At 32.3% G+C, this 21,387-nt stretch overlaps 1 protein-coding gene across 1 annotated transcript; it reads left to right on the top strand.

Annotated features, from left to right (window-relative positions):
* The first annotated feature begins 14,318 nt into the window (after positions 1-14,318).
* Positions 14,319-18,735, top strand: LOC124842867 (GDSL esterase/lipase At4g28780-like). The gene is made up of 5 exons (XM_088097285.1): positions 14,319-14,643; positions 14,729-14,856; positions 15,063-15,305; positions 16,702-16,954; positions 18,286-18,735. The coding sequence occupies exons 1-5, from the start codon at positions 14,325-14,327 to the stop codon at positions 18,519-18,521; spliced, it is 1,179 nt and encodes a 392-aa protein (XP_087953411.1). The 5' UTR covers positions 14,319-14,324; the 3' UTR covers positions 18,522-18,735.
* Positions 18,736-21,387: the final 2,652 nt, after the last annotated feature.

Genomic DNA, 21,387 nt, shown 5'->3' with positions numbered 1-21,387 from the left:
TGAGATATTTGAAAATAAATCTCTTACATGCTCTTTTTTTTAAAAAAAGTGGAAAGAAAAGTTAATTCTAAAAAATATATATATTTTCTAAACCAGATTACCTAAATATATAAATATTTATATAATCAATTACATTTTTAGTCCATAAATTATATATAATGTGATTTTGATTTTAGTTAGGGAGACTCAAGAAATTATATATCATCACAACTTTTTTTTAAATTATTGATAGAAATAAGTCTATCGGTAAATATGTATTATCGACAAATTTTTAAATTGCTAACAAATATATTTGTTGGTAATACATATTTTATTTATTGACAGAATTTTTCGTTGATAAATTTATTGGTAATATATATTAAATTTATCAACGAAAAATTTCGTCAATCAATTTATCAGTAATACATGTTAAATTTATCGACAGAAAAAGTTGTTGGTAATACATATTAAATTTACTGATGAAAAAGTTCGTCGGTAAATATATCGATAAAAAAACGTCAAATTTCTCATCCACTCTTTCTCTCTTTTTGTGAACTACACGTTACTTGTTTTCTCTCTCTTTCTTTCCAAGCCTATTTCTTATCTTGTTTCACATCTCAAACACCACTTTTTTTCTATTTCCAAAACCCCCTTTCATCTTGTTTTCTTTCCCATGAGGACAACCCCCCATCTCTATCATTTTGCTCATCTAAGCTTAGATTACCACAGCTACAAGCCCCTTTTACGTGCCTTCAAAGTGGGATAATGAATAAAACTGGAACATGAAATTTTTAATGCATGTACGTATTAGTACTCTCTTATCTATTGGGTTGTACTCTCTTTTTCTGTGTAGATTAATATGGTGGAAAGGTTCATTCAAAAGTTTTGCATTGGATTAGAAGAGCGTTCAAAGATAGGAAGACACTATGTGAATGTTTCCTAATGCCTTATGCATGATGTTTTCGTACAAGCAGCATAATTACCTTGCAAGAAGCAACATAACATCTGACTTCGTATCCTAAAGGATACACACCTATGCAAAAGTCAATGCTTTGAGTAACATGTTTTTTTGGAAGAAGTCTATATAAAGAGGACTACATGACGATAAGAGAACAAGAATTGAAAATCAAGATTTATTACTTTCTTACATGTTGTTGTTTTTCTCACTTAAGCTCACGTTATTTAGACCTCTTCTTTGAATAAGAAAAGTTTATTTACAAGTTTTCATATATTCTTTGTATTGAATTTATATCCTCTCAAAAAGAGTAATCATATGTTCTTATATTTTAAAAACACTTTGTTGTTTTAGATATTCGAAAGTAATTCAAACACTTATTAGTTTAACTCAGTTGAGTTAAACAATCTAATCAGTTGGACTAGCATTATACCAGGAGTAGTGAAACTTATTTAACCAGTTGGCTTAGTTTGTAAACCATAAGTGGTCAAACTTGCTTGTAATCTTTGAAAGATTAGTGGAACCCTTTAAGAGTACTTAAAGGAGTGAACTAGTATAAAAACAAATATTCTTTCTATTTTAGTTCTGAAAGCTTTCTAAACACTCTTGAAAACCTTTAAGTGTTCAAAACTCTAGCTTTAAGTGTTCAAAACACTTTGCAGACAATCTAACCCTTGCAAAAGCGTCTAACGCTCATTTGCGAAAAAGTTTTTAAACTCTATTCAAACACCCCTCCCACCTTTCTAGAGTTTACATGTGTTTCAAGTGCATGCATTGAGTAGAAGTATAGAGAATAGGTTATCTTAACTCTACTAAAATCACAGACTCATATAGAGAATGAAGTCAAGAGTGAGAGTTGAGGGAGGTTCCTATAACGTAATTTGTGTGAAAAAGCACATTTCTAGCTAGGCTATAGTGAATTAATCCTGTCATGAGAGATGTTAAACCAAGCATAACTAGGTTGGTCATGAGGAATTTTTGGCCAAGTGGAGCCTTAAAGTTGCTAAAATCCACTATGATGCTACATGATAGGTGCATAACCTCATGAGTTTCAACTTAATGCTTGAGTATTTCCGAAATATATCAGTACCTTCTTGACTGGTAACATTATAAGTGTTTGAGTATATAACTTGTTAAAATTTCACTAGCTTATTCAATAGTTTGTTATGTTGTGTTTTTCCTTCTATGATGATCGTATGTTATACGTGAACAAAGGATGATGTAGGTGGGAGAAGTGTGCAAAGTGAGATTGTTGATAGCTTGTTTAAAATGTAGTTGTCACTTAAGCGTATGACTTTTGTATTGTATATATCTTTCTAGTTTATTGAGTTTTTTTATATATTCCAAAAGTTTAAAATTTTGATTTCTCATTTAGAACTATAATTATTGTAACATCATTTCTAAAATATATAATTAACACAAATTACATACTTTAGAATAAAAATTCATTCATATTTTATTGAAAATTTCAGTAAACAAAAAAAAATGTTTTCCAAACAAACTTTATTGAAAAGTAAAAACATAAGACTAAAAGATTATTTTAGATGTCACACAATATTGATCACTTTCCCTAGTGTCGTGAGTCTTCCTTAACACTTTTACTATCATTTCAGGTGGAAACCACAACCACACAAACCGTACATAGCCATCAAAACATAATAACTAGAATACATATCAATAATACTATAGCAACTCACTCAAACCGTACATAGCCATTTGTCTCACATCACCATACAATTATACTAATTGTTTTATACATCCACACAAAAACATGTCATTACTGCAAATAATACAACAATCAATGAACTCAGCATCAGGAAACTGAGTTGTAATTCTCGCATGTAGCTCACCAATACAGGTTTCACTCTCCATTACTCTGCTCGATAGCTTCCACAGTGAACACAAGTGTCACTTCTCATCACCCTCAATAGTCTCGGCGAAGTTTACCTCCAGTATAAATACATAGAATTATCCTTTACCACCTTTCGTTGAGTCATCACACATGAACATACATTTACATTTCCAAACAAACACATATTAACATGTCATCATAATCATACTAAATAACATTTAGTCCATAAACAATATATTATATACAAACAAGAAGACAAGAAAAGTAAACTAGAAAAAGAAATGTAAACTTCCCTTATTCTTCACTTCTTCCTTTTACCCCCTTCAAAACTTTGGCTTTTTAAAACTTTTTTCATTGTTTCTTGACTTACAATTGTTTCTATTAAAATTCCCCCTCTTGCTTTCTCCTAATATCTCTAAAAAAAATATAATATTTTATTATCAATTATTATTATTTAATAATAATATATATAACAATATTACAATATTTAAAACTATCAACTATTTAACAATATCTTTGAATACTTTTCTAATTAAATAATTATTCATCAAATCTTAGAAAATCTATTAAAATAAATAAATCATTTAAATTATAACTAATCATCATTACTTAAAATATTTAACTATATTTATATATTTTTCTAATTATTAAGATTTCTGGGATGTTACACATATAATTTATATACGTTTGATATTTGATTTCTTGTGAAAGATTGTAAACAGAGTTTATATATTTATAATTTTTTATTAATACTTTAATTAATAAGGTAATAATATTTAATTGGAATGTTACCTTTCATATTTATGTCCTCTATACAAATAAATTACACTCTTAAAATCTTCTATTTTAACATGGATTCTCAAATTTAGTTGTTAACCGATAGAAAATAATTAATAAGGTAATAAGATATAAATTAATTAGTAAGGTGAAACTTTAATTTTTTTTCGTTATTTATTATAATTTAGTAATATATTTAGTTGATGTATAGTTCTCAATAATAAAATTTAAAATTTTAATACTTTAATTAATAAGGTAATAAAGAATAAAATTTTTAAATGAATAAGAATAAGAAGAGTTTTTTTTAGGTATAAGAATAAGAAGGAGAGGGGTTGACATTTTATATTTATGAATGTTTGATAACTTTGTACAATATCGTATAAAGATTTACATGATCTAAAATAAAAATTATAAAATGAAATTGAATTTAAAAAATAAGAAACCGTTAATACTCCTTTTTTCTTTTTATGTTAAATTGATTTTAAATTTAAAATAAAAATTTAAAAGATAAATTTTATCTTTTCACTGTAATAAGAATAAAAAACAATTTTTATTAATTTTTCAACCTCACATTTTATTTTTAATTATTTCTTAAGTATCACTGTTTCATTGTTATCAATTTTTTTGTTTACTAATTTATATTTTTTAACAAATATTTAGAGTAAAACTTCCATTTCGAGAAAAAAAAATATTTTAAGGAAATCCTTTAATGCTATAATATTTTTTAAGGAAATATTAGTGATACTAATTACATAAAGAAAAAGTAGTGGATGATTTTGTAATATATTATATTGTTTAGATATGTGCTTTGACTGATTTGTAGTTTATGTTATTGAGATATCTGCATAATTATTTTTTTAATATATTTTTAGGTAATTATACAAGAAAAAAAATTATCCTAATTTTTGAACTTTTTATAGATTAAGATTTTTCAACAAAAGTATGTATTAGTCAATGCCCGACATAGTTGATTAATTGAAACAGGTTTACTGATTTCTCCATTAATTGGCACTGCAGGGTAGATGTGATTGAGAAAATCATGTCAGCTCATTTATTATATATTTAGTTTGGTTCAGTTGTTTTGTGCTCTTTTATAAATAAAAACACGTTGTTGTTAATATTTATGTTCTAGGTTAATTTTAACTAATACAAAATAAAGTATTTTATTGAAAAAAATATATGTAATTTGTCAAAAATTCAAATTTATTATATTTCAATATTTTTAATTGTTTAAAATGTGTCAAGGTTAATAAAATTAAAAAAAAAAATAACAGCGGAGTTAAAGAAATGAAAACGAAAGAAGTTAGAAAGAATATATCTGGTATGTTAAAGATATAAACTTCTTTTATTATTTAATATTAATTACTCCTTGGGATTAATACCAATAATTTTTTTATTAAAATTAATTTTATTTTATTTTAAATAAGAATTATTATAATTTCATAAGTTCAATAAGAATTTTTTTTATATTACTTTTTTAATTTTGGCATAAGATCGAGTTTGTTAATTTATGAGAATAAATTTTAGTTAAATGGAGGAAGAAAATAATTTTAAAATGAATTTATTATTTATTATTAAGTAATTTTAGTTTTATAAAACATAAAGTATGTCTTTTTTTTTTCTTACTCTCTTCCCTACCCGCTTACCTTTTAATATTGTGCTGGTTGAGAGGTTAACAATAGATATATCCTAATTTTAAATTAGATTTTACATTTCTAAACCTCTCTAGATTGTGCTGGTATTATTTAGGAGGCTCCAAAACTAACTCAAACTTTTTTCTTACTTAGTTTAGTAAGTTATCGCTAAATAAGAAGTCAACTTATATTTGGAAATTTTTTGGAGTTATGCATTGGAAAATATTCTGAGGTTGCATTAGTGTTTTGGATTTGGAACATAAAGTTTTCATTTTTGTTACGCTAGTTTTGACTTAGCTAGAGTGTTGGGAAGTAAAAGTTAGTTTGAGTAAGAAAATTTATTAATTAAAGTGAAAAAACGTGTTTATTGTAATGTTTAAGACATGTTTGAAGGGTTAGGTGTGATTGAATATGAATTGTGTAATATGTTGTTTTATGATATTGCATGATGATTCAAGCAATGAAAATTACTATGTCAATTTAACATTATCAACTCAAGCAATATTGTTCAATGCTACACTAGTGCAATCAAGGTATACTCTCGGTTATTTTCACTTATAGACACCGGTTCTACGACCGGTGCATATTCAGACGAGGTAAAAAGAATGGATTTTTTGGCTCGGTCCTAAACCGAATCAAAAGGATTCAGATTCTGACTCGGTTCACAAACAACCGAGGCAGTAGAATTTTTTAATTTTTTTATTTTCAACCGAGATCAGTGTTGTTATGTTTGTTTATTCTCTTTGTGGTTAAACTTCTTTCTCTTTTCTGCAATTTTTTTCATCCATGTCTTTGGACAAAATTACTTTGACAAACAAACTCAGATGTTTAAGAAGGGGGAAATAGGAAGCAGAGAGAGCAGACGGGAGATCCAAACCAAAATCAGAGATCCAAACAAAAACCAAAAATCAGAGATCCATTTCGCCATCAACCTGCAAAGAAACAGAACCAAAAACCAAAAATAAAAACCAAAAAACGCAGAAAAGGATTTCCGCCATTGCAACCGCCGTCGCGAGCTGTCCCGCCGCACCGTCGCGGGCTCTCGCCGCACCGTCGCGAGCTCCCTCGCCGCGCCGTCACGATCTCTCTCGCCTCACCGCGCCGTCGGAGCTCTTTCGCCTCGCCGCACCGTCGCGAGCCGTCTCGCCTCGCCGCACCGTCGCGAGTCGTCTCGCCTCGCCCCACCGTCGTGAGTCGTCTCGCCTCGCCGCACCGTCGCGAGATCTGTCCTTGTCGCACCGTCGCCGCACCGTCTCGTCTCGCCTCGTCTCGTCAAATCTCGTCTCGTCTCGTCTCGCCTCACCGCACCGTCGCCGCACCGTCCTGGGGATGCAGAGGGAGAAGCCATTTGGTGAGAGAATGAAGGAGTTGAGGGAGAGGGGACTGGAGAATGGGAGGGGTTGCAGGAGAGGAGGGAGGGGTTGCAGGAGAGGAGGGAGGGGATGAGGGAAAGTGAAATGTGAAATGGGAAATGAAACATCATATCTAGTTAGGGTAATTTTTTTTGAACCGGTTCACTCTCCACCGAGGCATATAGTCCTAAAAAAAATAAAAAAACATGAAATAGTTATACGCCTCGGTTCCCGCCTAAACCGAGGCATAAACATGGATTTGCACCGGTTCTTCATGAACCGAAACCATGGGCTCTCTGCAGATTTCAAAATTCAGACGTGTCAGGTAACTTTTAGGCATCGATTTTGCTATGAACCGAGGTAATATTACTTATATGTTTCGGTTCCCTTGAACCGAGGCGTATAAGTTCGCCTAAACTACAAAAATGCCATCGCGTTTTGATAGACTTCGATTTTTCCTAAACCGATGCCTATACCGCGAGTTAAAAAGCAATTTTTTACTAGTGCTAACAACAGATACGTTGAAGAATATATATCCTCTGAAACTTTTTGTTGTTCAAGATTGTATGCAAACTCAAATTGTAAAGAATCAACACTAGAGTTATTAGGGAGTTTATTAGATAATAAATGGGTCTGGAAATTGGAATGGAGGAGAGAATTGTTCCCATGAAAACACAGGTTAAGTACATATGTTGACAGAAGAGATTCAAAATCAGACATTGAATAGGGAGAAGGAGGATAAATGGTATTGAAAGGATGATGAGACATTTGTTTATATTGTTAAATCAACATTTAAGAAACTGCAAGAGATGACTAGTGGTGATAAAGAAGGAAATACAATTTTGTGTCAGTATTTGGATTACCATTATATAAAAATGATTCAAATAATAATCCATAAAAATGGATTGTGACTTATGAACCAACTCGTTAACTTATCAAAACGAGATAAGCTGGGTTGTAATTTTTAACCTGCCAACCTATTTTAGCCTGGCCTGCCTAACCTGCTTCTAGCCCGTGCTATATTTTAACTTTTTAATTTTTTAAAATTTAAAATTAAAATTTAAATAATTAAAAAGATTAAATATTTTATATTATATTGTTCTAAAGAGGTAAATATATAATATATTATAATTTAAATCATTAACACTTATAAATTAAGTTTCAATAATTATTAATTATAATATAATATTTTAACATGGAAATATAATAATTATTTTAATTAATCAATTAAAATTTTAAAAAATATTTGATGATTAAATGTGTTAGAGAGAGAGAGAGAGAGAGAGAGAGAGAGAGAGAGAGAGAGAGAGAGAGAGAGAGAGAGAGAGAGAGAGAGAGAGAGAGAGAGAGAGAGAGAGAGAGAGAGAGAGAGAGAGAGAGAGAGAGAGAGAGAGAGAGAGAGAGAGAGAGAGAGAGAGAGAGAGAGAGAGAGAGAGAGAGAGAGAGAGAGAGAGAGAGAGAGAGAGAGAGAGAGAGAGAGAGAGAGAGAGAGAGAGAGAGAGAGAGAGAGAGAGAGAGAGAGAGAGAGAGAGAGAGAGAGAGAGAGAGAGAGAGAGAGAGAGAGAGAGAGAGAGAGAGAGAGGAGAGAGAGAGAGAGAGAGAGAGAGAGAGAGAGAGAGAGAGAGAGAGAGAGAGAGAGAGAGAGAGAGAGAGAGAGAGAGAGAGAGAGAGAGAGAGAGAGAGAGAGAGAGAGAGAGAGAGAGAGAGAGAGAGAGAGAGAGAGAGAGAGAGAGAGAGAGAGAGAGAGAGAGAGAGAGAGAGAGAGAGAGAGAGAGAGAGAGAGAGAGAGAGAGAGAGAGAGAGAGAGAGAGAGAGAGAGAGAGAGAGAGAGAGAGAGAGAGAGAGAGAGAGAGAGAGAGAGAGAGAGAGAGAGAGAGAGAGAGAGAGAGAGAGAGAGAGAGAGAGAGACGAGAGACTAACAAATTTTAAAAATAAAATATAAAAAAAAAAGTGATGGATCATTTTGTCAGTCCATCGACCCACCATGTACTTTAAATATTTATTTATAAATATAATATAAAACTTGGTTTTGTTTTCAAACTTATGAATGATTTGATTATATTTCCATCAATAATTTTTTCTTTGAATGTAATTTTGTTAGTTAATTTAGTATTTAACTAAAAGAAGGATGAGAAGGTAAAACAGAACATTAATAAAATTAGACTAGTAAAATTTGTTAAAGTCAAATTATCACTTTCCATGCATACATAGACAATTGTGAGACCACAATAATTACATGCAAATATATTTTGACGAGTAAGTTAATGAATATTTCAATATATGTTAAAATGTACTTGTTAAGAAGACCATTAGCTTGTGAAATGTGTAATGTTTTTTCTTGATAAAGGTTGGAAATTTTATGAGGGAAAATGTCATCTTAGGTATGTCTATAGTGATCATCATCCTGTGCTTGTGCTTGTGCTTGTCTCGGGACATAGCATTGAATTTTGATCGAACATTGTGAGGGAAAAAGGTAAACAGAGATTTTGGTTTTTGTGTGATTTGATGTAAAATTAAAAGTGAGACGAACTACCTTCGCGGCTTAGCCTTAGTCATTTGTTTCTTTTGTCGAAAACCTTAGCCATTTATGCAACTTACATGCATGATGAACTCCTTTTAGTGTTGTTTTCTACCGACCCAATAAATAAAACAGATACGTAATAATAGCCTCTCGGATTCTGCTGGTGGCGCTGATCAACCATTGCATTTCATCATTAATTCAGAAAGTGACCCAAACTTCCTGCACTCAGTAGTATCACATACGTTAAACTTTAATGCCCAGAAAATCTGGTGCCATTAATTAACGTAATATGGAAACACTCTGTTTCGTTGTAAAAGCATTTTAATTTATATTTTGTGTTATTTTTCTGTGTCTTTAAAGTATATTTATTTTGTTATATTAAAATAATTTTAACATATTTTAAAATATTAAAATTAATATATAAAATACATATTCACAATATAGAACTAAATAAAAAATTGAACTGGGAGTGTTGGCCTTCAATCATCGTGTTACGAAAATACAGGGACATGATTGTGACACGATGTTGAAGAGTAGATTTTTTTTTTTCTTGAAGCTAATCATGTTACTTAGCATATTTAAGGATGAACAAGGATTCGGTGGAATATGTCTGTTTATAGTGGCTACCTGTTTGCTTTTAAGAGCACATTAAGTAGGTTATTCTAATTAGTATCAGTTTTATGACTTATTAGTTTTGATTGAAGTGATTTAAATAGCTTTAAATTAAGGACAATCGTGTTCCCTCTGCTACTTTTTAATATATTATCAAATGTGTATACCAATGTATTAACCCAAAATTTCAATGTAGGTGTGAGAAAAAAAAATCTTTAAAACTTAAACATTATAAAAAGCATAAGCTCATAACATGGTTTTCAGAGAATAAAAAAATATAGTCATTTTACATTAAAAGGTGCGATGTATGATAAAAGAAATTGATTTTAAGTGTTTGGAAAATAAGCACACAGTCTCCGTTTTACGTAATGTAAAATATTCAAAATAATTGAAATACATATTTTAAGTAAATATCAATTACAAAATTTATACTTAACGTGAGAATTCTCACTAGTGCAGAATTGGCTTTTAACGTCCTCTCATATACATCCGTCCACAAAAGCTCCAACGTATATAATTGACCGGTGGCATATTCGTAAATAAGTGAAACTCGAGACGTCCGTCCTTGGTCGAGCTGGACGTTTATAATATTATAGACATCTGTGGGAGGGGGACGGACGTCTATTAGGCTCCCCATGTCAGCCCTTAAACGTCCGTCCTGGGGTGAGACGGACGTTTATAATATTATAAACGTCCGTCTGGGGGGACGGACGTCTAGTAGGCTGAACAAGTGAACGTTTCAGTCCCCATGGCCAGCCCTTAGAACGTCCGTCCTGGGGCGAGACAGACGTTTATAATATTATGAACGTCCGTCTAGGGGGGACGGACGTCTAGTAGGCTGAAGAAGTGAACGTTTCAGTCCCCATGGTCAGCCCTTAGAACGTCCGTCCTGGGGCGAGATGGACGTTTATAATATTATGAACGTCCGTCTGGGGGGACGGACGTCTAGTAGGCTGAAGAAGTGAACGTTTCAGTCCCCATGGTCAGCCCTTAGAACGTCCGTCCTAGGGCGAGACGGACGTTTATAATATTATGAACGTCCGTCTGGGGGGGACGGACGTCTAGTAGGCTGAAGAAGTGAACGTTTCAGTCCCCATGGTTAGCCCTTAGAACGTCCGTCCTGGGGCGAGACGGACGTTTATAATATTATGAACGTCCGTCTGGGAAGGACGGACGTCTAGTAGGCTGAAGAAGTGAACGTTTCAGTCCCCATGGTCAGCCCTTAGAACGTCCGTCTGGGGGGGACGGACGTCTAGTAGGCTGAACAAGTGAACGTTTCACTCCCCATGGTCAGCCCTTAGAACGTCCGTCCTGGGGCGAGACAGACGTTTATAATATTATAGACGTCCGTGTGAGGGGGACGGACGTCTACTAGGCTGAACACTGAACGTTTCAACTCCCCATGTCAGCCACTTGAACGTCCGTCCTGGGAGGGCGCAGACGTTTATAGTATCATAGACGTCCGTGGGAGGGGGGCGGACGTTCACTAGGCTGAACACTGAACGTTTCAACTCCCCATGTGTCAGCCACTTGAACGTCCGTCCTGGGAGGGCGCGGACGTTTATATTATTATAGACGTCCGTGGGAGGGGGGCGGACGTTCACTAGGCTGAACACTGAACGTTTCAACTCCCCATGTGTCAGCCACTTGAACGTCCGTCCTGGGAGGGCGCGGACGTTTATATTATTATAGACGTCCGTGGGAGGGGGGCGGATGTTCACTAGGCTGAACACTGAACGTTTCAACTCCCCATGTGTCAGCCACTTGAACGTCCGTCCTGGGAGGGCGCGGACGTTTATAATATTATAGACGTCCGTGGGAGGGGGGCGGACGTTCACTAGGCTGAACACTGAACGTTTCAACTCCCCATGTCAGCCACTTGAACTCCGTCCTGGGAGGGCGCGGACGTCTATAACAGTATTAATATTGTAAACGCGAACCCGCGAGCAGTTACGCTCGTCTTCCCCCCGCGAACGCTGTCTGCTCCATTGATTTTCTATGTGCGTTTTCTCTTTTTTGGACCGTTTAAATTAACTTTCAATCCGATTACGTTGCTCTATGATGAAATACGTTTGATTTGAATCGATTAAAAATCATTTTCGGTACGTTTTTTTGCAGTCTCTTGCGTGTTCTTGGGCGGATTCTTTGACTGTTTTTGGGCTACGTTTTATGTCGTTCCCTCCTCGATTTCCCTGCCTTTGACTGTTTTTGGGCTAAATTCTTAGGCCGTTCCGGCAGTGCACAAACGGACGTCCAACCCCCCAGCCCTTACCACTAACAATACAGCCAAGTAGACGTCAAGGGTCGAGGCGCCGGACGTCTATATAGACGTCCGGCCTGACACAACGGACGTCTATATAAACGTCCGGTCTGAAATAGCGGACGTTTATATAGACGTCCGACCTGACACAACGGACGTTTATATAAACGTCTGGCCTGGCACAACGAACGTCTACATAGACGTCACCCGCATAGACGTCCGTTGGAGGTCGGACGTCAAAAGGGCCACAGAACGGACGTCTATAGCCCGTTCTGCACTAGTATGTTCCTAATAATATAAAAAATACATAAATGGATATAGAAGATGGGTTTAATTTCATATAATTTTTAGTTTGCATACACGTATAATTTAAATTATTAAAATAATTTCAATATTTTTGTGTTGTAACTCGGATATTGATTATAAAATATAAAATGTGAGTTAAAATTTCAATGAAAAATCAACTTCTCGGTTTTAAGAAATTCAAACTTCGATTCCATAAAGTTTCGAACAAATGTGAATTCTTTCCCATGTTTTCAATTTCCTTGGATAAAAAAAACTTGTTTATATATATAGAAGGCAGACAAGATCAGAAGGGATGAAATAGTCTTGCTAAAACATTTTTACTTTCAACTTGGTTTGAGTGAAATTAAATTTTAATTATTGGAATAGGATTCTAAATTTAAGTCAAACTAAATAGTACAATTATTAAAATGAGATCCTATTAAAGATTATTATAAGTTAAACATATATAATATCAACAAATCTTGTTTTGGTTAAAAAAGAGGGCAAAAAAGACACACTAGAATATGAAAATTGGAAAGGAACACTGATTGGTGCATTAAATTTAACCAGTTTTTATTTCGTTGACCAAGTGTCCCATGGAAGATGGAACACTGCACAATATGTTCCTCATTTGTCAATGCAATTACTACAAATCTTTTTTGGGGGCATACTAGCAATAACTCAACAAATGACTACTGTAGTAGCCAGTTTGACTTAAGCTCTTAGAAAATGTTTTTCTAATTTTTACTTCAATGCAACACAGTTGTATTAATGTTTTATATTGTTAATAGACACATATAATAAATAATCTAAATCATAAAAATAAAGAATAAATTTTATACAAATATTGCCACTAAATGAAAAATTACTTTTTCAATTTTGTACTTTATAAATTGACGTTTTAAATATATTCATTTGGTTCAGCTAAAATCTGTCAAGTTTAAAAAAAAAAACGAGATTATCATAAACTTTATAACAAACTATTTTCCAATTTTTAATACAGACACATATTGAAGGAAAGATGTTATTGTCTCTCTATTTAAATACTAATAAAATTATTTAATTTCATAATAATTATGAAAAATAAATTTATAAACATTGATGATTTACAAAAATATATTATTTTTTTAGTAATATCTTGAATATTCTAACTCTAAAATATATAAATATTTTTTGGAATAATTAAATTTGATAAATATGAATATTGTTAAGCCTTTTGAAATTCTACATAATTTTTTAGAATTTGTTCTAAAACCAAAATAAACCATTTCAAAATTATTAACAAGTTTAAAATGTATAAAAGGACATGCATATTACAAAGATAGCATAAATTAATTTGACAATTCCAGCTACTATTCAAAAGAACAAAAATTTTAAAAGAAAATGATTTCAGCTATATATATGACTAGATCATGAAATATATGAGAAACATAGTAAAAAATTTAGGGAGAGTATGATGAAGTAGAAAGAATGATAAAGTTTTGAAATCGACCTTACATATGACATGCAAAGAATCTTTTTATGGGGGAAAATTAAAACCCTAATGAACCCTAAAATGGAGACTTCCATCTATCTTAAAATTTCCAACCCAATTATTTAATCCTGAATAAGTGGATTCTTAACCATTCCTTAATTTAGTTCAAATTTTCATATATACTATTTATATATGTGCTAACATTTTTCTCTCTAGTTTCTTCTTTGAATAATGTATAATAAACTATAATTAAAAATTAATTGTTATAATAATCATTAAAATGAAAAATAAAAATAAAGTCATAAAAGAGAGTTACAAAATAAATAATTTTTATGAATTTATTAATAATAGTTTCTTATGGATAATAAAATTAATAAAATAAAAAATTCTTTATCTTATATTCTAATGTTATATATATACACACACGTATATAACTATTTATTTTTGGAAGTTAGAAGCCATGTTATAATGAATGTTGTTGGAAGTAGAGAGAGGAAAACATATATTCTCTTTAATTAAACATTATTTGAAACCAAAACTAGAAATAATTAAACATGTAGTTGTTTAATCTGCTTAATTTCGACACTCAGCGATAACGAACTAAGAGTATAACGGAGCACAGCATGGCACGAGAATCTTATATAAGAGGAGCTCCCCCATTCCTAGAATGCACCATCACCCACAACCCATTCAAAATCATGTCAACTTCCAGAACCATCTTCATCACCCTGATCCTCACGGTGGTGACAGTGTTCACGAGCACGAAGACAGCAGAAGGTGCTCGCACGTTCTTCGTGTTCGGAGACTCACTAGTTGACAGTGGCAACAACAATTACCTCCCAACCACCGCACGCGCCGACTCTCCTCCCTACGGCATCGACTACCCCACCCACCGCCCCACCGGTCGCTTCTCCAACGGCTTCAACCTCCCTGACCTAATCAGTACTATTCACATAACACATTCCACCATCTTCATGCATATTATTTATTCTGTGGAATTACTAATTCCCAACATTGTTACACACAGGCCAGCATATAGGATCCGAACCAACGTTACCATACTTGAGCCCTCAATTAACCGGACAGAGGCTCTTGATTGGGGCTAATTTCGCTTCCGCAGGGATAGGAATCCTTAACGACACCGGTTTTCAATTCGTAAATCCACCTCTCTTTTTCTCGGTCTATACATTCATGTAGTAGTTAATTGATCAATGCGGTTAAATTAACCCTAACCTAACCACGACATTTGCAATTAATTGAAGTCTTCACGTTGCATTCGAAATTAAGTATTATTGATTACATTAATTGTTAGTGTTTAGAAGCATAATTGAGAATTAATTGAGGTGCGTGAGACGGTGCAGGTGGGGATATTGAGAATGTTTCAGCAGTTTGCGCTGTTCCAGCAGTACCAGGGGCGGTTGAGTGCGGAGGTGGGGGCGGCGCAGGCGCAGCGCGTGGTGAATGGGGCGCTGGTGCTGATGACGCTTGGCGGCAACGACTTTGTTAACAACTATTTTCTGACTCCTGTGTCAGCCAGGTCTCGCCAATTTACTATCCCTCAGTACTGCCGATACCTAATCTCTGAGTATCGAAAAATTCTTATGGTATACGAACTCTCCACTTTCTTCTTTTCTTTCTTTCACTTTCTTCCTGTCTGCTATATTCAGTTACTGTATTGATTGAACTGCACCAATTCATGTGATGGCGATAATAGCTGCGTGAGTTTTGGGGGAAAGAAAGAAATACATAGAGTAAATTTTAAAATTTAGATGATAATCATATAGTATCTCTATAAATAAATATTATATGTGTATATAAGACCTTTTATCTGTGATGTTTTTTTTTACATTAAAATTCATAATTTCCAGAAATTATTAAATTTGTTTGGTTAATCATAAATATTATATATCTTTTGAAAATAAAAAAGTAACTTAGTGTTTTACCTATAAATTTTAATTATTTTAAAGAAACGAAAAGGGAAACAGAGATGACTGTGGAGCAGCGTGGAGAAAAAAGTTATCGTTTATAGAGATTTTCTTTCCCTTTAGTTTTCTTTACCTAGGGCTGCTTTCTCTCATTTTACAAAAATTAAACACGTCTTATAGGTTGTGAGTTTTGTGCCAGTTATGCTGTAGTGATAGTTTTATATTATTATTCTTTTTGTAAAATTTACATTTTTAATTATTGAATGAATTGGTTGAAGTATGCTCTAACAAGCATTTGTAGCTCGCAAGTAAAATCTTCATCCTCATGACCTAAAACATAGGAGTAATGCAAAGTTGTCAGGTTACAAATCCTCTCTATATACCTTTTCTTTTTCTCTGAACATTTTGGTAAAGAAATAGGATTAAATTTTAAATTAAGCCTATAAAACTTACTTCTTTTTCTCTGAACATTTTGGTGAAGAAGTAAAATTAAATTTTAATTTAAGCCTATAAAACTTATTTATAAGACAAGGTTTGGACTGATTTATACCATATAAATTTATTTTATTTTTATTTAATATAAAATTTTCAATAAATTTGAAAACATATACATCTCCAGTCCAAAATTTAATAGATAAAATTTTTGAAAATAAAATTTTCATCTATTTATATGTTACAAATTTGTTTTATTTATATTGTGATATCTAATAATTTTAAAAGGAAAAAATAATTAAGAAAAAGTAAAATATATATTTTTTAATTTAAATCGATTTGTTTTTGTACTTGTTTTTTTCACTTATAAAAAAATAGATGTACTGGTTTATTTTAAACTGTTAATGACTTGTTTTTGTTGTATAGAAAAAAAAAATACTATTTAAACATGACTTATTCCTACTTAAGAAGTTCCTTTTTAAATAAATGTATAAGAAGTTTGGACCTAAGATTTTCTAGGAGATGGATTACCGAGTAATTAAGAAAGTGAGGCACTACCAATTTCATGTGAAAAAAATGATGAAAATGATTGATGTGGGGTGATTTAATTTGATTGGTAAATGATGTATTTATGAAAATGCAGAGGTTGTATGAGTTGGGAGGTAGAAGGGTGCTAGTGACTGGAACTGGTCCATTGGGTTGTGTTCCTGCTCAGCTTGCTACGAGGAGTAGGAATGGAGAGTGTGTAGCTGAGTTACAACGAGCTGTTCAAATTTTCAACCCACTGTTGGTCCAAATGATCAGAGATCTCAACTCTCAACTGGGCTCTGACGTTTTTGTTGCTGTCAATGCCTTCCAAATGAACATGAACTTCATCACCAACCCTCAAAGATTTGGTCTCTCTCATTCTTCTTTTTTATCACTAAATACTCCTATTCATTTTTTAACTCTTCCACCCACTTTAAATCACTTCTTGCAATTCAAATTAAAAACAATCAAATTATTAATAATTTCTTTAAGTGCATTTTAATTAGTTTCGAGTTTAAATTCAATAATCAAGTATATAAATGGACACTCCTATAAAACTCTAATTTTAATTTTTTTTACATCTGAGTTAAATACGTTTTTATTATTTAAACTATGAAATTGAAAGTACATCTTACAAAACCTTTGATATAATTTGTTTTTCTAATTTTAAAAAGTAGTTTTTCTAATTTAACAAGAAATGTTTCATGTTAATGTATAGATTTAGATGGTTTACGTTATTTGATATATTTTAGTTTAAATATTAATTTTGAATACCATTTCATATATAAAAGAAAATTAAAATCAATGGATTAAAAAATTTATATTCATTTATTTTTTAAGTTTCGAAACTTAAAATTTGGAATAGGTATAAATTTCAATTTTACATATAAGGAATTGTAAACATATTTAATTTTAAAAAAAATGAAAAATACTTATAAAATTGTATTTATATATTTTTTGAATAAAAGTTGCCTACAATGTAATAAAAGTTTAGACAATCAGAAGTTTTCACCAAGGCTTTGTTCAGTTGAATGAATTTCGGAGAGACTGATTGAATGAATTTGAGAAGATTTGAAGATAAATTTTTTGTTGTTTATTTGAGTGGATTTGGAGGTAAGTGAGAGTGGATTTGAAAGTAAAGTTTACAAGAAAATTACTGTAGGATTTGATTGATGTGACAAATTAAAAAAATTTACTTCCAAATCCAGTCTTACCTTCAAATGGTCTCAAATTCATTTAACCACTCTCCTTAATCCATTCAAGTGAACAAAGTGTAAGAATTTGAACTAATTTAAAATGGGTGAAAGAAAGGTAGATGGTTAAGATATTTTCATGAAGTGATGGAGAGGTAATGTTTTTTAATTGATATAGAAATTTTTTACATTTATACAATATTATCTTTTTTTTTCTTTAAAATATAAAAATTTATTATTTTATAATCATTTTATCTTTGTAGTGTATATCAAATTAATGTTAATGCATGTTATTTTACCATTTTTTTAAAATTAAATTTAGAATTTTATGTAATATGTAACATATTTAATAAATACATATTATTTTTGGGATAACAAGACTTACCATATTGATGTTAAATTATAAATTTTTTAAAAATATTTTATTTTACTATTGATATTGAATATATATTTTGAATCAGATGCAATCCATGTATCCTGATTTTGAATTGTTGGTGTGAGAGCAGGTTTTGTTACATCAAAAATAGCATGTTGCGGTCAAGGTCGTTTCAATGGGATAGGATTGTGTACTGTAGCATCAAACTTGTGCCCAAATCGTGACACATATGCATTTTGGGATCCTTATCACCCATCTGAACGTGCTTTAGGGTTTATTGTCAGAGACATCTTCAGCGGAACTTCTGATATTATGACTCCAATGAACCTTAGCACCATCATGGCCATAGACTCCAACCTCTATTAAGAGCCCTCAATTAATTTACTTATTTCCTCAGTGTGAGCTAGTGAGGCAAAAGCTTCATTATCATTGTAATTGTAGTGTGCTGTGTGTGTTTTCTATTTTGGTGTATGTGCAAGTGCAACATCACTTCTAGAGTTAGTGTAGTTACAGTGGAATGAATATGTAAGTTAATTCTAAAATCTACAAGTAAATTTTGAATAATTTATGCTTTGATGAATCCACTTATTGCATAGACTTAAGGCACTTATACAGAACCTTTTAAGTCTTATTGACATTGCCTTAGAAATAATCTTATAGGGTCTATACTCTTTTAGCCCTTGTGGATTTTTTGGTTTAGTGTTACAAAAGATGGATTGCTTTCCCTAAAGCCACTTCCTAGCACACTGAAAATCATGCACTGCTTCCATTACATTCCCTTTATTATGTTTCCAAAACACCTTTATAAATCCAAGATTGAACCCATCTGAACTTGAGCCTTTTGTGCTCTAACAATCCCACACCATCTCCTTTATTTGCAATTCCCAAAATATGTTTGTTAATATGATATGATACCATAGATAGAAACTTTACATTTCTTATATATGAATGTCCAAAATTTTACATCAATTAAATATCATACTAATTTATAAGTAAAGAAAATTATTACCTTATAAACCGAGTTTATAAATGTCACTTAGAGTTAAACTCACTCCATGATAATCGATTAGAAGAATTGCAAAATGGTTAATTTTATTCTAAAAATTTCATTTATCGAAAATCACTATTGGTCACTATCTTATATCAAATATTATTATAGGCCAGATGTATCGAACATTATCATCTCAGAAGAGTACATCAATTTTTACAATGAGGTATAATTTATAAACTAATTTCCTAATAAAAGATTAAAATACATCGTAATGTTTAAGAAATATAAAGTATAGTGATATGATGATAATAAAGTCTCTAACTAGATCCAAGGACATATTGAAAGTTGAAGATTAAAACACAAACAACAGAAAAAAAAATCACGGCACCTGAAGTTTGTATGGACTAGACACGTGAATTGACCTAACAGGAACAAAACCTTCATGCAATTTTGTAAACGAAAATGGCTATACTTAATGTATTATGAAAAATAATTACTAAGATTCATGGCTAAAGGGATAATAATAGTAGTGATGATGAAAATAGGAATTGTTCATTATTTCTCGATTCCTTAGTTTCCCTCGTCTCATGTGTTTTTGGTTAATTTAGAGTTTTCGGCATTGTTAGTCTTTTGGAGTATATTTGTATAAGATACTTCAGCGTTTAAGTAAATTATTGACAAATAAAGTTTGTAATAAATGTAGGTTAAAAAGATTACAACTATTTTATTTGGACTTTTTATTTATAGTACTTTTAAATAGGTTTAATTGCGGTTCTAATCATTCAATAATCTTCTAAGAGTAAACCAAGGCTTATGCACTACAAGGAAGCTCTTAAATAATAACCAATTTTAGTAAAAAAAATATGTTTAGAAACCAATTTAGAGAACAATTACCTAATTAGAGATTAATTTAGAGGCCAATTCCTTTGGTAGCTAAAACCTTGATAGTTGTTTTGGAGAGTATGGTCGAGGTCAACTCCCACAAATACTAATTGTTAAGACAAGATTGTCTATAATACTAAACTGTCTAAACGCTCTCATGTGTTTTGAAGTTTAATAAATAACATTAAACGAAATGAGCATATGACGGTGTTATCATCAGAATAACAACATAGGTAAAATACAAGTGATTGATGAATATAATGAGAAACTGAATTACCTTAAGCAAAGCCTTAGTGAAACATTTAGGTATGAACAAGACACATCACTAAACGATTCTAAAATTAATGCGTCAATGAAAGTCTTGCTAAATGCAAAGGTTATACATCACTAGACGATAACTAAACAAACTCTCAATATGTCTTAATTGTCAAAATATGTTTTTGGAAAGTATGTTGAAAAGTCCTAAATGATAGTCCAAAAACTTATGCTAGGAAACACCTTGCTAAATGCACTTGCTGAATTGAACAAAGAAAAATCTAAAGCGTTTACATAGGCTAGACGATACCATGTGTGTCAGACGATCTACTTCATCTAACGGTGAAGTCTTCAATCAATTGTTTAATATCTTAGTGCGAAGCTTAAATGATCAAATCCTACCTCGTCAAGTTCCTCGCCATCTTACTTCTGAACGCTCTACCCCTAAGAGGCAACAAATGTGTTCTCCTCTCACTCAAGCTACTATTACCCCTCAGTCTAAGCCTATATTGATTATCTCTCCCCAACAGTTGATGAATAAGGGAAAGAAGAGATCTTATCATGAAAGGCATAAATCTTCTTCTCATAAACATAATCGTAAGGAAGTTGGCTCGTCGAGGACCCTATGAGAGAGTATGTTTAGCACCAACTTCTAGATGGGTGCTCGAACAAACTTTAAGCTTGTTGAAGAGGAGATCAAGGTGGTGTGTGAGCTCTCTTAAGATGGAAAGTTTGATATTGTTTTTGATCTAAACGCTCGGGCCACTCTCCTCGTCCTTCTCTTAAGATGGCTAACCTACAAGTGTAATTAAATGAAGCCACCATTGCACGGGTCAATTATCAAAAGTAGCTCGAAGAGGCCAACCTCTATATCGAGGAACTTTGAACGATTGAGAAGGATGTCGTAACCCTTGTCTATTAGCTTCAAAGAAAGAACGATGATCTTACCCTAGATTGTCAAAAGCTAGAGATGGCCAAAGAGGAGCTCTCTACTCAAAACACTGAGTTGCTCCAACAAAAAGGATAATGGATCAAGAGGGAGGAAGTCTTGACCGCTCAGCTGAATGAGGCCCAAGACGAGGTCTTCAACAAGCACCAAATAGG

The sequence above is a fragment of the Vigna umbellata genome, chromosome 8, assembly GCF_029865625.1.
Source record: "Vigna umbellata cultivar VRB3 chromosome 8, Vumbellata_1.0, whole genome shotgun sequence".
Taxonomy (NCBI): domain Eukaryota; kingdom Viridiplantae; phylum Streptophyta; class Magnoliopsida; order Fabales; family Fabaceae; genus Vigna; species Vigna umbellata.
Note: the sequence above shows the minus strand (reverse complement) of the source record. Positions and strands in the feature narration are given on the sequence as shown.

Coding starts and splice junctions, on each gene's coding strand:
- LOC124842867 (XM_088097285.1), top strand. CDS start 14,325: ATGGCACGAGAATCTTATATAAGAGGAGCTCCCCCATTCCTAGAATGC. Junction 15,306..16,701: donor AGTATCGAAAAATTCTTATG/GTATACGAACTC, acceptor ATGAAAATGCAG/AGGTTGTATGAGTTGGGAGG. Junction 16,955..18,285: donor CACCAACCCTCAAAGATTTG/GTCTCTCTCATT, acceptor GTGTGAGAGCAG/GTTTTGTTACATCAAAAATA.